Source organism: Dothidotthia symphoricarpi (genome assembly GCF_010015815.1).
Source record: "Dothidotthia symphoricarpi CBS 119687 unplaced genomic scaffold P153scaffold_15, whole genome shotgun sequence".
Taxonomy (NCBI): Eukaryota; Fungi; Ascomycota; class Dothideomycetes; order Pleosporales; family Dothidotthiaceae; genus Dothidotthia; species Dothidotthia symphoricarpi.
In genome coordinates, this window is record NW_022985022.1 from 413539 (window position 1) to 427810 (window position 14272).

Sequence of the window (14272 nt, forward strand, 5' to 3'; positions counted from 1 at the left end):
GTACGCTTCTTGATATCGCGCAGGTAGTACAGCAGCTTGCTAGCGAGCAGTACACGGTAAGCGCCTCGACCTCACCTACGTCGCAAGCTGCCCCAATACCATCTCCATATCGCATATCAACCCCATTGAGAGCAATTTACGACTCTAACGCGATTGCGACAGTTCCCCAGCGACCTATCTATTCATCATGCCCGTCGAACTCCGCAAGCGCAAAGAGGCTCCTCCAGCGCCAGCGCGCCCAGCCAAGAAGAAGGCCGCGCCCAAAGAGAAGAAACCAGCTGCCGAGAAGACTGTCGTCGAGAAGGCCACAGAAGCTGTCACTGAGACCGTTACTGAGACTGTCGAAGCTGTCAAGGATGCTGTTGTCAGTGTGACCAATGGCGCTACTACTGGCATACCCAAGGTTGGCGACACAATCGACCTATCTGCCTTTGGCGGTGAGATCGAGACAAACGACGGCAACAAGACGACCTTTGCGAAACTTGTAGAGGAGAGCAAGGGCGGTGTTGTGCTGTTCACGTACCCCAAAGCTTCAACACCTGGTTGTAAGTGACACGCCCACTGATCTCAACCACACCATCGTTCAGGCACCGGGCTAATGCGTTGCCAGGCACCACACAAGTCTGCCTCTTCCGCGACTCGTACGAGCCCCTCACCGCGACGGGGTACAGCATCTTTGGCCTCTCGAATGACAGCCCCAAGGCAAACACCACGTTCAAGACGAAGCAGAAGCTGCCCTACACGCTGCTGTGCGATCCTGCGCAGACGCTCATCTCTGCTATTGGTTTGAAGAAGACGCCTAAGGGAACGACACGTGGTGTGTTTGTCGTAGACAAGTCAGGCAAGGTTCTGGCTGCTGAGCCCGGTGGTCCTGCGGCGACCGTTGAGGTCGTTAAGAAGCTTGTCGGGAGCGGGGAGGTTAAGGATGGCGATGTCGAGGCTGCAAAGACGGCTGATGAGGTTGCAGATACGGCCGAGAAGATTGATGCTTGAGATCATTTCTGCTCGCTTCGTTGAGTTCATTTTCCAGACATCGTGTTGGATCTTGTTGTTTTGTCTACAAGGAGTTGAAAGGGCTGAGACTTTTTTGTTAAATGCATCAAGCGTAAAGCATGTACCAAGGGAGCTGACGAGTATCCTGTCCTTTGTGCATTTTAGTCGCCCCGTACCCATCCAAACTCTCGTCTCTACGCGACTGCCTGGAAATTACACGGTTGAATGCATCTGTTTGGGCGAACACAAACATGCAGCTCGAACACCGATATCTTGGTGATGAGTGATCGATCAACACAAGTAACGAAGTGACTCTATCATTTCTAGACCATGGGCCGAGTAAAGACATGTCCCAAGGGCTTGCAAACCATCTATGATAACACCATTTCAAGCATTGACGAATGGCACGTCCCAAGTGCGACACGAGCTTTTGCTCGCGATAGGCAGACTACAGAATAGCATTTCAGTGATGAACGAAGGGATCTGGGAAACTAAACATGAGCCTCTTGTGGACTCAGTCTGGTGCATGTTGACATCATGTCTAGGATTGAGAATGACTTTTGATGTAATGACATATGGCGAGATAAGTAAGACGGCATGCAGGAAGAAAGCAGACTCGATACACGTGAGAATGCTCAGGGCAATTTGATCTCAAGAATATGTGTGAAGATGTCTCTTAAGTTTAGATAGCAAAGTTGATGGGTTCGGTTGAAGAGAGCCGCAGACATCGGCGTTGTCCTCCACTTATCTGGAGCTCGTAATAAGCAGCGAGGAACGACACACCGAGCAACCCACATGGAGCTCACATGCTGGAGTTTTGGATTCGGTCTCGAGGTTGGACTTACAAGAGTTTTCATGTTGATTCTAGGACACTTTGGTTTCAAGAGTATAGAATGGGAAATGCATCAAGGATATTTAAGGAATGCATACGTCTTGTCCTGTAGAGCTTTGGATACTAGGATGCAACGATCTTGTGGGTAGTGTATACTAGATAAATAAAACACGCAGATATGGAAACATGTCAGGGTTCTTTTTTTGATGTTACAAAGACATATATTCAGTGTTGAGAGAGGGTGTATCAAAGTAACGAAAGCGAAAGACTCGAGTAAAGCTGGGAGGATAGGATAATGCCCATCATGTCAAAACCTTGTCTGTATCGCTTCCACAGACCAGCGTAAAGTTCTCGTGAATTGGATTCGTTGGACTTTTGTACTACGTTCATTGTCAACGACACTTATATGGAAATGGATTGACGTCTTTGCAATGCATATTGAACCATGCAACAGGGCGATGTACTTTTGTGGCCGTAACGCATCGTAACATGGAGGATTTCTTGTATTATCTTATTGCTTTGAGAGATACTAGAAGTGATGAGGAGGCGGTGCATTCGAGTAGAAATCATGGGTTGAGTGGCTTACTCATCCCAGTAGGACCATGATTCTGCCACCGCCTTGCGATGACAGTGACAGCATAGCTTCCCCAAGCTTCACGCACAACCACTCCGCATCTTGCGCCCAGAGATCTCTCTACTACATTTCTCTCCTACAACTTGCGCGCAGCTTCTACTGTCTCTGTGTAGAGTCTATATTGTCTAATAACCTAGTGAGACCCCTGCAATGGCGTCGCGACTGGTGCTGGTCCTAGGCGACCTCTTCATACCAGACAGAGCTGCAGTAAGATCCCATCCATCTACACATACAATGCTCGGCCTCACAAACTTACAGGACTCGTAGGATATCCCCGCAAAGGTACGCCACCACCGTCTATCCGCCCTCCCCTCTTCCGACCATCGCGCCCCATCCCTCTCGTTTACATAGACACTCACGCGCCTCGACTCACCCTACCCTACATAGTTCAAGAAGCTCCTGGCGCCCGGCAAAATCGGTCAAATTCTCTGCCTAGGCAACATCACCGACCGCGAAACTTACGAGTTCTTGCGCGCCATCGCGCCCGACCTACAAATCGTAAAAGGCGACTTCGACGTCGAAGCGCCTAACCTCGCCTTGTCAAAGGTCGTCACGCATGGTTCCCTCCGCATAGGCTTCACCCACGGGCACACCATCATCCCGCCAGGTGATGGTGACAGCCTGCTCATTGCTGCCCGCCAGATGGACGTCGACGTCCTGCTGTGGGGCGGCACACATAAGTTCGAGGCGTATGAGATGGAGGGCAAGTTCTTTGTCAACCCGGGGAGTGCTACTGGTGCTATGACGACGGGGTGGTGGACTGAAGATGAGGAGCCTACGCCAAGTTTTGTGCTGATGGATGTAAGTTTACCTTTCACTATGGACAATGGAGGAAAGGAAGTGGTAGAACGATCGGCTAACGAATGGACAGGTCCAAGGCGATGTTCTGGTGCTGTATGTGTACCAGTTGCGCAAGGATGCGGAAGGGAACGAGAACGTTGCTGTGGAGAAGGTGTCGTTTCGGAAAAATGGAGGTGGTGCATCGTAAAGAGTGGGACAGTATACGGCTTTGAACGGCTCAGTGAGGGTATGCATGATTCGGGGAAATACAATCCAAGTACACGGTTTCACAACCTCAGTACCACCACGTCACGCCATTTAGCCTTGCTGAGTGGATAAGTATTTCTGCTGAGATTTCTCCGCAGTTCCACAGTGACGGTAGATACTGGTCTTCACGGTTAGTAGCAGAATCTAGCTCATGCAAGCTGCGTTGTACGAGCATGTTTGTGTCGCCTAAAGATATCGAGACGCCAGACAAAGTATAACGCTCAGGCGAGACTCACGCTCAGTGATTTGCCCATCGTTCATTTTTGTTTACCCCACACTCTGTGATACCCACTGCAGTAGTGCAGCTGTCCGGTGAGGCTCCATATCTCCGTCGAATTAATCAAGCCTCTCGCCTCGCACCACGTGGCAACTCTTCGCACAGTGCGTTCTTTTACAGAAACGAGCAACTGCATCACTGCGACCGACGTGCAAGGACGTCCTTAGTGGCCTGATCGACTTGATCAAAAAGCGCCGGCATCGTGGCAATCATGCCATAGTTGTTCTCCCCTGTGATATGGCGACCTTGCGCGAAATCAATCGCTTGGCCATTGAAGTCTTTGATCGCCCCACCGGCCTCTTGGAACAGGATGTGTCCGCCAGCGTGATCCCACACGCATGTAAACCTATCTTTTGTCTTTGGGATACGAATCATCACGTCCGTCGAGCCAAGCGCCAGTGCAACGTACTTGAGCTGCTGCGACCAGACAACGGTGCCAGGCCAGTTCGTCGCGCCCAGCGACTCCGCGACAGCTTTGTGTTCCGCCTGCGAGAGTGACGTCTTGCCTATCGTGCTCTCAACAAAGTTGAGCGCAACCAATTCCCTCGTCTCGAGCTGCGTCAGATCAATGCGTCGCGATTCCCCTAGAGTGTCGGCGTGCATGGCGCGCACATATGTCCCTTGGCCCTCGACGGCAGATAGCACGACGCCATAACCTGCTTCATCGACGTGGTCTTCATGTAGTCGCATCTGTCCCAACGGGCCATGCACGTCGAAAGCTAGATTGGGACATCCAATGACGCCGACCTTCTGCACGCCGTCGACGAGTAAACACAGACAAACAGCGTACTGCTGTCCCCGCATAAACGTCGCCGTTCCATCCACAGGATCCATAACCCACACCCGCCCTTCACTTGTCTTCGTCGCCTTCCCCCCGCGATCAATCAGATCAAACATGTCCTCCTTGCTGCGTGGCAGCGTCAAAGCTTCTACATCCTGGCCATGCGCGTCGCTCATTCGGTGTCGTTGCACAAGGTCCCACACGCGGTCTGCTAGCCCCTCATTCTCGCGCAGCGCGTCTGCGCTCTCTTCGCCGAGGAATGTATCAGACGGGAAGACGGCGTGCAGGGCCGCAATGAGGAGGGCCTGTGCGGCGAAGTCGGCGATTGTGACGGGGGAGGAGTCGGGCTTTGTTTCGGCAGAGACGTTGTTTTTGAGCGTGCGCAGGACGGACTTGGTGAGGATCGAGGCGCTGTGTACAGCGCGCAGGGCGAGGGCGAGCTCGGGGGAGTACGATGTCGCCATTGTCGATGTGAGTGGTGTGTTGAGGAGTGGAGGACTAGGCTGAGGTCGTTGGTTTGTTACTGTGGAGCTCTTTGGTGAGCTGAGGTCCCCACCTCATGGTGGGCCTCGCATTCTTGCGTGCTGCAAGATTCGCAGACCTCTAGTCGAAGTCGAATGCGAATGTCTTGAGCAAGTTCGAGCCTCTTGGACAGCAGGAGCACAGCACATCAGGCGATCCAGATCATCCACGCATGCGCGACCGCGTCCACAAGAGACTGCTGAGACTTCTGAGACTGCACTTGCTGCACAAACGCACCCTAGACCGAATTACATCCAACTCACAGTGTGAATAACCTGACGGAGACCGAACGGACCGAATCCCCACGCCTCCAACAATACACAGTACAGCACAATCCACTCTTGTCTCGCAAGGGCACCCTTTCATGCACCACGGGACGGGAATCACAGCCACGCCAACCCCGCGTCCGTAGACGGGCCGATTCGGGAGACCATCGTTGGATCCACCTTCCTCAAGCGAGGTTGCTGTACACCCCCCCCCCCGGCTCGGGTGCCTGGTTGAAAAAAAGTCTATCGTGAGCCCCCTATTCGCTACAACCCTTGCTTAGAGGCTTTGCAACCCTTACAAGTACCCCTTTAGAAGAAAAACTAGCATTTAAAGCCCTGTATAGCGGTTTTTGACCCTTGAAAGTGGCTTTTTGAGGCTTTGTACACACTTATCTATTGGTCCTCCACCAAACTAGGCACCCGAACCGGGGGGGGGGGTGTATTGAATTCCTGATGAAGTGCGCATTGGGGCCGTGCTGGAAGGTTCAAGAATTGATTGCAGAAGGTTACGCGACATTGACAGCTTGGGTGAGGCTTGTCAATATCGTACCTAGTAAGGAGCTTGTGCTGTATCCAAGCTTTAAGCTGTGCTTGGGACTGCTCATAGCGTCTGTACGCCTTTGTACAGTATTGTTTTAGGAGTATGCTCGAGTGTGCGAGATCATGCACATGCAGGATAAGCAAGCACTATTGGAATCTGGTCGCAGCAGGGAGGCCAATCAAGGCATCAGCAGTTTCAAGGGGATTGTCATGTTTGCAACGCATGGTCCTCTCTCTGCCTTGTTGCGCAGCATGTTGCAAAGGGCTAGCGTCCGTAATGATCGTGGGGAATCCAGGCCTGTAATCCTCACGGGCCCGTCATGCTGTTTATATCTCTCGGTCCAAGCAACCGACCTGAGTGAGATGCGGCACGAAGAGTTTGCAGCGTTAACCGCGAAGGATAAACAACAGAGATGAGGTATATTTCACGTCCTGTTCCTGCAGCCTGCCCATCACGAAGCCTCCTGGCCTTGAGCTTGAAAAGCAAGGTGGGGGTCTTCCACATGCGCGTCTGGGCAACGGACGAATGAGCAATATGCCGCCGTCTGCAAGTCACCAAATGGCGTTCTTGTCCAGCCTGCAGGGTGCACTTGACAGACTGCTCTGGTAGGAGGACGCATGCATGATCGTGATCTCGCTTGCTGAGCTGAACATCAACGCCTGCTTGCTAACCTGCGCAAGCCATGAACGGCATGCTCACCAAACAGGCGTTCTGGCCACCGATCACCATTTTACTTGCCCTCGGACTTCCCGAAGAAGGTCCAAGTCTCCCGTATCGGGGACAACACGGCTGCACTGAAGGTGAAGCGAAGCGAGAAGTCCTCCTCGCAGCGACGGAGGACTTCCCTGACACTTGGTGTATCGCAATCTATCGCAGCTGAAGATCCGAGTTGGGTGGTCCTTCGGAGATAGCTGCAAATTGTTGAGGAATGGTTCCCAGATCCCTCCAGGACGGTAGTCAAGTCCGGGAGGCATAATGCAGATCGTTAACTGGGAGGTGGCGCAACCCAGGTTGTACATGTGCAAAAACTCCTTAACAATGGTTGAGTTGACGCTCCGAGTGCGCGGCGGGAATCGCGACAGATAACGTCTTCGATAGTCGCAATCCGTGGCTATTCTGTTTTGGGCCACCATGAACCATGGCCTGAACGCTACGAGATATGCTTGCACTCCGAGCTTGTGATCTCTCCAGGCTGGATGTGTTCCAAAGCATCCCACGCACAAAACCTGCTGCTTATGAGAGATCGTGTGGGTGGTGGAAGAGAGATTATCACGCTCGACTCAGCTGCAGGGCCAAACTATAATACGGATCTGCCCCTGCGTCCATACATCATGACATCTGCTCGCCATATTACCGAAGATGGCGAGCACCAGGCCTAGTGTTCGGTCATATCGGATGCGTTTGACGAAACATAGTTAGTTGACGGGCAGTTGCAGTAGAGAGCGAACATGTCGCGGGAATAACAGCACCGGGAGCTGCGGAGCAACACAGTATCATCAACGAGTGTGTGGGCATGAGGACATCTGCCCCATGACCGCTGAAACCGATATCTCCTGCTCTCCTGTTTAGTTTTATGCCATTCTCGAATAGGCAGTGCTTGCACCCTCACCTACATTATCCGTCCGGCGCAGGGCAGATCAGATGACTAGACATGATAGCCTCGTCATCCAGGGAGGTTGATTGCGTAGCACACACACAGAACCATGCCGTCACAAGATAGAAGCTGCTTTGATAAACTGCCCATCGTTGCAACGATCAACCACACTGTAGAATGTTGGAGGCGGCGCTAGAGCCAGCTCTGGAAGCTGCAAGTGAGCGAACATCTCCTTCGTTGAGCGAATCGTCTCGTCGCCGTGAAGCTGCACCTAGGCTGGCATATCTCTGCCTGAGCGAATTACAGGTGGCTTGCGCTGCACCTGTTCGTCGGAACGACGCTGATGGCGCAGGCATTGGGTTAGTGCGATTTGCGTACGAGAGGGGTGCATAAAAAAAGGGTACGGCGGCTCGAGGAAAAAATCAGGTATCCTTGTCGATGCAAAGTGCGTGGGGGCGTGCCTGAGCGTCGGTCTCTACTGTTAGGTCCCCATCGCCTGCTCCCGTCTCCACAATAACTACCATCTGCTGGCCCTTCCGCTTAAGACTCACAATTATCTCATGACTCTTATTTGAGAGCTATTTCCTCTCAACTATAACTCTCTCCCTTGTCCCTCTTCCAACACAACACCAACGTCCGTATCACTCAGCCGTCCACTGCTCACCGGCGTCTACCAACCACCACCACCCCTTCCCCACCACACCAATCCTCGCACCTCTCAATGGCTTCCGACATGGGCTGGTCTCTCGACTTCTGCCTGTCCTGCGATCGTCAGATTGCGGAGGGTGGTACCTACTGCTCACAATCGTGCCGCTTGGCGGATCTGGAAAAGGCTGGCAACACAGAGTCACGAGCATCGTCACAGCTGTCATCGTCTGCTTCCTCAACGTCTTCGTCAAACAACGGGTTCTACCTTCCGCCAGCCGTCAACTTCTCAGCATACAAAGCGCCTTCCAGTCCATACCACTACTACCCAACAACGAACGGCTCATACTTCGCACCATCGACGACAACCAGGCAATCGCAGCGCAGTCTGACCCCATCATCCTCACGGTCGTCACTCGCATCAAATGGTTCTCAAACTTCGTCAGGCATCACAGCACAAGCTGCCACTCAACTCAACAGCTACTCACGTGCATTCGACCAAACACGAGACATGAAGAGGCGACAAACACAGTACTAAGCTACTGATCACGCTCTTCTGTTTCTTATTTCCTGTATTTGTGCCATCATTTCGAGGAGTCCGGCATTACGAACATCACACAAGACCGAACGGCTACGACCCTTTCGGCAGGCATTATGGAGCACGCTACTGTCATATTCGCATTCATCTTGGCGCTTCTAACGACTGAGACCTGGCATTGGCTCACGGCGTTTGTTGAGTGCATCTCGTTCCCCGCATCTACGTTTCGGTATTATACTATTTCTTATGTTCAAGGCTGTGGATGCTCGGCGGTGTACAATCAAAAGTACTTATATCCCTCTCGTTGTTTCGTTTTGGAACAACCCCCAAGCATTGTTTTAGGTGGTCGCTCATATATGTACGTTATCAAGAGCATTTGAAGCCAGGAGTCGATTTGAATCTGCATTGGAGCCTGGAGGATTCAAGGGCGGTTGGATTCGGGGTTGGATATCCCCCTCACTTTTACAGACGACATCATCGATGCGTCTAGTCTCCGCTTTAGTATGTACTTAGGAAGTCGGTGCCTGGGCATCACGAACAGAGGGAATGACCATTGGTAAAGACCATGGCGAAAATCGAATAATCATCACACCATCTTACCTTCACTTCGTGACATTTCAATAATAGCCTATTACAAAAATTTCATCAACTGCGACAATGTCTCACTGGCATTGCACATCCCGCCAAGGGTCACTCACTTGAGTCCAAGCGGTGCTTGTCCTACGATAATACATAGTACTTCCACGGACTGCCGCAACAAGACCAGGCCAGGCCCAAGCCCTCCTTTGTAGCGTCTCAAACGGTCATGCATGTCACAAGATCTGGATACGACTGACTCTCGGCATCGGACCGCTTCTGTATGCTAGGAAGAAATTTACTCGAAGATTCAGTCGGCGAGCCACGCTTGTCAACAAGACAAGGGTAAAGGAAGACCGTACGATAGCTTGTAGGCAGGCAGACATCCTATCCCTTGCATCCAACGTCGTTACGCGTCTCAACACCAGCAGGCTGGCACCAGCCGCCGCCCCCAGACCCTAGCCCTGGGCGGGCAACATTTCGCATGCAGGCTTCCAGCGCGATCAATTGGACGTCGTATCTGCACACCGGTCGCTCGCCCGACACGACTGGACGGCTGGCTCCACCTTCTCCGCACTTTCTGTGCGGCCCGAACAACTCGACATGGTTTTCCGCATGGACCACCCCTCTCAACACGGACAAGCGAAAAGCTATCATCCCACGCGCTCGCAGCCTACTCACTCGTCATGCGGCTTGGAAGAGGGGTTCGTTGCGATATGGGATCGGCACGATAGTCGTTATGGCGCAACGTGAGCACCATCCGCCAGACCCTTCAAGATTTTGCGTATCATGTCATGGTGGCGCATATCGTGAATTGCGACGGACGCATGGTTTCTTCGCAAACTTTCTTCTTTGCTCGTTGCCTATGCTCAACTGCCAGCACACAAAGCACAGTCCCCTCGTCTCCACCCGTTAGTAAGATGACCGGAAGTGCGTGAATCTCCGGCATCCTTTGGTCCCGACAATGCCGAGCATATCCTGAAAGCCCCGAGACGTTATGTCATCGGATCATGTTTCAGCATTGTCCAGTGATCGTTCGTGCGACAGAAGAAAAACTCGTCGCCAGCCTCTGACCACATTGGTGTGACCAACTTACGTTCTCACGCAAGAAATAATCGGCTCGGCAGGCACTCCCGAGTCAGGTCGGAAAGTGAAGGATTTCCTTTTTCCGCTCACGGTCCGCTTTTACAATTTTTACAATCTGATAACAAATCGAAGAGTCGGACTAAAAACAAGTGCGGACAACGCATCAGCGCACATTGTGCTCGACAGCAATTTTTCTCTCATCCTGAGGCGCATCGGAGAGTCGCGCAGTTCCCCGACGGATGCATTCCTAGAGTCCAGAACAAGGATGGCGTTGTGAGGCTCTTTGTTGAGGCTCTTGGACGTTCCAAGGGGTTCAGAAATTTACAGAAAAACGGTGAGGGAAAACAAAGGAAGCTTGCTTCCACCATAATGCTTGTTACCTACTCGAAGACAACACAGAGGAGTGAGGGACTTACGTGTCGTATACGGAGCTAGAAGATCTGTGAGGTACACATGGTAGGGTTGTCAAGTCAGGCAATGCTGAAGTGTTCTCTTCGTTCCAGCTACCTTCCGGTGACCACAACAATGTTAGCATCTGGGCATCGCCGACCGGGCTAACCTATGTTACTTGCCTTGCGGATTTGACCGCAGATCGAATCTCCAGAAGACCCTGAAGACGACCTCGCTAATCGGAGGCGCCAGGTACCGTATGTTATTACACATACTTGTGGGCGTTATCCCGCGCAACTTCAACTACGTATACATTATGGACAACTTAGCCTGCGAATCCAAGTCTCTGACCGTCCGCAGCCACCATTCTAGAATTGTTTTCTCAAATCATTGTGCGCGTGCATGTCTATGCTGACGCCAATACTTCTCATTGCGGCTGGTTAGCGCAGCGCGGTAGCACCAGCAGTACTGCGGCACGGGTACTAATGCCATCGAATTGTAGAAACCATGGGGGTGTGTTGCCCTCGCACATCGGCCTTCATCTAGATTCGACATGGCCAGCCGTCAGAGACATGTTCTTCAAACACGAGCTGCGACTAAAAATACGGCACGGCTGGCGGATCATTACATCGATTCAAGTTCTTCACATCGTGAGGCTTATCTCAACAAAAGTCCTCAAAGGGTTGGCAAAGAGCAATAGAGATTGTGATCCGCTTCAACATTGGATAACGAAACCTATCTACCGGGTGTACTTTTAACTATTGCTACCAAATAGAGTTTGATAGAAAGTAACCCAGGTTATACCATTAGCCGCGGTTCGATCTCGTCCCGCAAGATCAAGATTTGGGGTTCGAGATGCATCTGTCTGTGTGAGATCGGGTGCTCACCATTCGCTGGACCGAGGCGCCGATGAACACTAGAACATGTCGCATCGTGTGGCTGATAACATCGTGGACGGGTTTACATAACCCCGGCGCGCACCACTAGCTACGCAATGTTCTTCCGCCAGTGCAAGAAGAAGACTAGTTGGCAAAGCATCATCGATTTCTATGTGACGACATTAAGGCGCACCATCCAATGACGCCGATTCAGATTAAAACAATCTCACGATGTTCATGAATCAGATCAATTGTGGATAAATGTGGTCTTATCTTTGCATCTGCTCAGATGACATGACTTTAGGTACACTCGTACACAGCCATGTTTTCAGGGCCTTACCGAGTGGCTGTATAACACTCGTTGATGATAGTTATGATGGACTATCCTTTGATCTTTTGACGCACACAGTCAGAGTTCATCAGACTAAAGCATGCTGTTAGTGCATCAAATGCAGGATGTGAAGGTCTGGTATCAGATGTAGACTCTGTTCTTTCTTGAATCGCTTCTTGTCTTATCCACCTTCGCCTTCGTCAGTAACTATGCTGTAAAACTCCACGACGTTCATTGAGGGTGGGGCTCAGACCAGAGTGGTGCGGGGAAGCTCGGACCGAAGGCGAGTCGAACTCATGTTCGGACGTACTCTCAATGTGCAAGCACAGTCGGGCTCTCTCCGCGCGAATAGCATCCCGAGAACTGTCACGTTGCCTCCTTAGAAGGTGACAATTCATCACAAGCCATCATCGGTCACAAGAGAGGTGTGCAGCAACGTTTGACCTACCCCTTCGAGCAACAATTCACAATGGCTACACTCGACTCGAACATCCGTCGTGTGCTTGACAAACTCCTTCCAAAGATCCGAATCCAACGTCAAAGTTCTTCCAGACCGGTCTTCATAGGCATTACCGGTCTCCAAGGCTCCGGAAAATCCACATGGGCATCGAGAATTGTTCAGATTCTCTCAGAAGAGCAAAATTTCAACACGATAACCATCTCCTTGGACGATTTGTACAAAACTCATGACGATCTGGTTGCACAACGAGAAAAAGACCCGGAGAACAAGCTGTACCGCACTCGTGGCCAACCAGGGACGCATGACGAACAGCTCGCAGGGCGGTTCTTCGGAGAACTTAGGGAGTATACAGGAGACCGTGACCTAAAGATCCCCAGTTTCGACAAAAGCCAATACAACGGAGAAGGTGATAGAGCACCAGACACAGACTGGCCAGTGCTATCATCGAAGCCCGACGTTGTAGTCTTTGAAGGCTGGTGTATCGGCTTCCGTCCCCTGCCCGACTCGTCCATCGAGGAAAAACACTCCCTTGCTCTGTCTGGGAAACTCGTCGTCAATACTCCAGCGAACCATCGGCTTTCGCATCTTCTTGAAGTCAACGAAAATCTCAGGAGGTATTGCGATGCGTTTATGGGACCTCGGCACTTTGACTTCTTCGTGCATATCGATACGGAGGATTTGCGGAATGTGTATACATGGCGGTTGCAGCAGGAGCATAAGATGATTGAGGTGAAGGGGTCGGGGATGTCCGATGAGCAGGTTAGGGCGTTTGTGGATGGATATATGCCAAGCTATGAGGTGTATCTGGATAAGCTGCGGGAGGGGTTCTTCGAAGATCAGGGCAGGATGGTGAGAGTAGTGTTGAATAGGGATAGGGGCGTCGACAGACTGGAGGAGCTTTGAGTGGTTCAGCCTTAAGGAGGCATAGCTGAGTGAGTACTCAGGTTTTGCCGCTTTACGTCGCTAACTGCTGGTGTCCTCGACTTCAGAATCTAAGCATGAGCGACGAGTAGGTTTGAATATTTTTGTGATCTATCGAAGAGACAAGACCCATAATCAACCTCAATAATTATGAGAAGATACTTGTCTAATAAAGAAATCCACCCGACTCAGACGCTCTCATGCTGTCAGTGTAAATCTTCCTCATATTAGACCGGTTTATTATGTACATCTTCCACTTCTTCAGCGATTTACAAATTTAGAAGAGGCGCAAGTTGTTGACGCGTTTGATTAGGACAAGTCTGGCTCTCGATCGGAACCGTGTCGCGGGTTTCTGTGACGAAGACACCCTAAGGATTGGATGGACGAGAAGGGGAAAATCTGGACTAAATTTTGTCCAATATGTCCAGCAGTGCGTTGTGATACCCAACTCATTTACGCAGTACTAACGTCAAAGTTTCATTCCTTGTGTTTGTCCTATCAACTGCACAGTGTTAGATGCAGCGAGATCGGCTTTCGCGTCATGTCCTCCTCCGTTCCAAATCAGACAACATCCGAGTATCTTTCAACTCAAAAATAACACCAATATCCTCCTTTTTTAGTTTATACTTATTGTCTTTCTGGCTAGGGTTTGGTACATCGAATGTTCTATGTCGCCTTTCCTATGGTTACATCTCGTCAGTCGTGAAACACGTCTGATTGCGGTTTCTGTGACGATGATTGACCTAGCAGAACAACAAAGCAGTCTTCCAAGGTAGCTAGCACATATTTACGTACTTAACTCAAGAACTTAGTAGGTTATAGGTGAGCAGTTCAAGCTTGTAGTCGCCTTTTTAGTGTCCTGCTTACGTTAACATCGCTAGCTTAGCAGAGACTGTTGGTGGAGCTGATTCGGGAGTAGACTAATCAGAGGGTCTACTTGAAACTCCTCCAAGTTAACCA

General features: G+C 51.1%; 6 protein-coding genes across 6 annotated transcripts; 5 read left to right on the forward strand and 1 right to left on the reverse strand.

Annotated features, from left to right (window-relative positions):
* Positions 1 to 187: 187 nt before the first annotated feature.
* P153DRAFT_296235 (AhpC-TSA-domain-containing protein) lies at positions 188 to 993 on the forward strand (the record flags this gene model as incomplete). The annotated part of the gene is made up of 2 exons (XM_033664075.1): positions 188 to 545; positions 611 to 993. 2 exons carry the CDS (start codon positions 188 to 190, stop codon positions 991 to 993), a joined length of 741 nt encoding a protein of 246 aa, XP_033521587.1.
* A 1616-nt stretch (positions 994 to 2609) lies between these two features.
* P153DRAFT_358820 (retrograde transporter) lies at positions 2610 to 3447 on the forward strand (the record flags this gene model as incomplete). The annotated part of the gene is made up of 4 exons (XM_033666830.1): positions 2610 to 2666; positions 2727 to 2741; positions 2847 to 3260; positions 3331 to 3447. 4 exons carry the CDS (start codon positions 2610 to 2612, stop codon positions 3445 to 3447), a joined length of 603 nt encoding a protein of 200 aa, XP_033521588.1.
* A 471-nt stretch (positions 3448 to 3918) lies between these two features.
* Positions 3919 to 5115, reverse strand: P153DRAFT_344593 (carbohydrate phosphatase; the record flags this gene model as incomplete). The annotated part of the gene is made up of 1 exon (XM_033666057.1): positions 3919 to 5115. Exon 1 carries the CDS (start codon positions 5026 to 5028, stop codon positions 3919 to 3921), a length of 1110 nt encoding a protein of 369 aa, XP_033521589.1. The 5' UTR covers positions 5029 to 5115.
* Positions 5116 to 6427: 1312 nt separating this feature from the next.
* P153DRAFT_398555 (uncharacterized protein) lies at positions 6428 to 6902 on the forward strand (the record flags this gene model as incomplete). Its single annotated transcript, XM_033671656.1, has 2 exons — positions 6428 to 6476; positions 6574 to 6902. 2 exons carry the CDS (start codon positions 6428 to 6430, stop codon positions 6771 to 6773), a joined length of 249 nt encoding a protein of 82 aa, XP_033521590.1. The 3' UTR covers positions 6774 to 6902.
* A 1318-nt stretch (positions 6903 to 8220) lies between these two features.
* P153DRAFT_296050 (uncharacterized protein) lies at positions 8221 to 8670 on the forward strand (the record flags this gene model as incomplete). The annotated part of the gene is made up of 1 exon (XM_033664065.1): positions 8221 to 8670. The coding sequence occupies one exon, from the start codon at positions 8221 to 8223 to the stop codon at positions 8668 to 8670; it is 450 nt and encodes a 149-aa protein (XP_033521591.1).
* A 3325-nt stretch (positions 8671 to 11995) lies between these two features.
* On the forward strand, positions 11996 to 13498 carry P153DRAFT_320726 (D-glycerate 3-kinase-like protein). Its single transcript, XM_033665122.1, has 2 exons — positions 11996 to 13323; positions 13381 to 13498. The coding sequence occupies exon 1, from the start codon at positions 12401 to 12403 to the stop codon at positions 13292 to 13294; it is 894 nt and encodes a 297-aa protein (XP_033521592.1). The 5' UTR covers positions 11996 to 12400; the 3' UTR covers positions 13295 to 13323; positions 13381 to 13498.
* The last annotated feature ends 774 nt before the right edge of the window (positions 13499 to 14272 follow it).

Coding starts and splice junctions, on each gene's coding strand:
- P153DRAFT_320726 (XM_033665122.1), top strand. CDS start 12,401: ATGGCTACACTCGACTCGAACATCCGTCGTGTGCTTGACAAACTCCTT.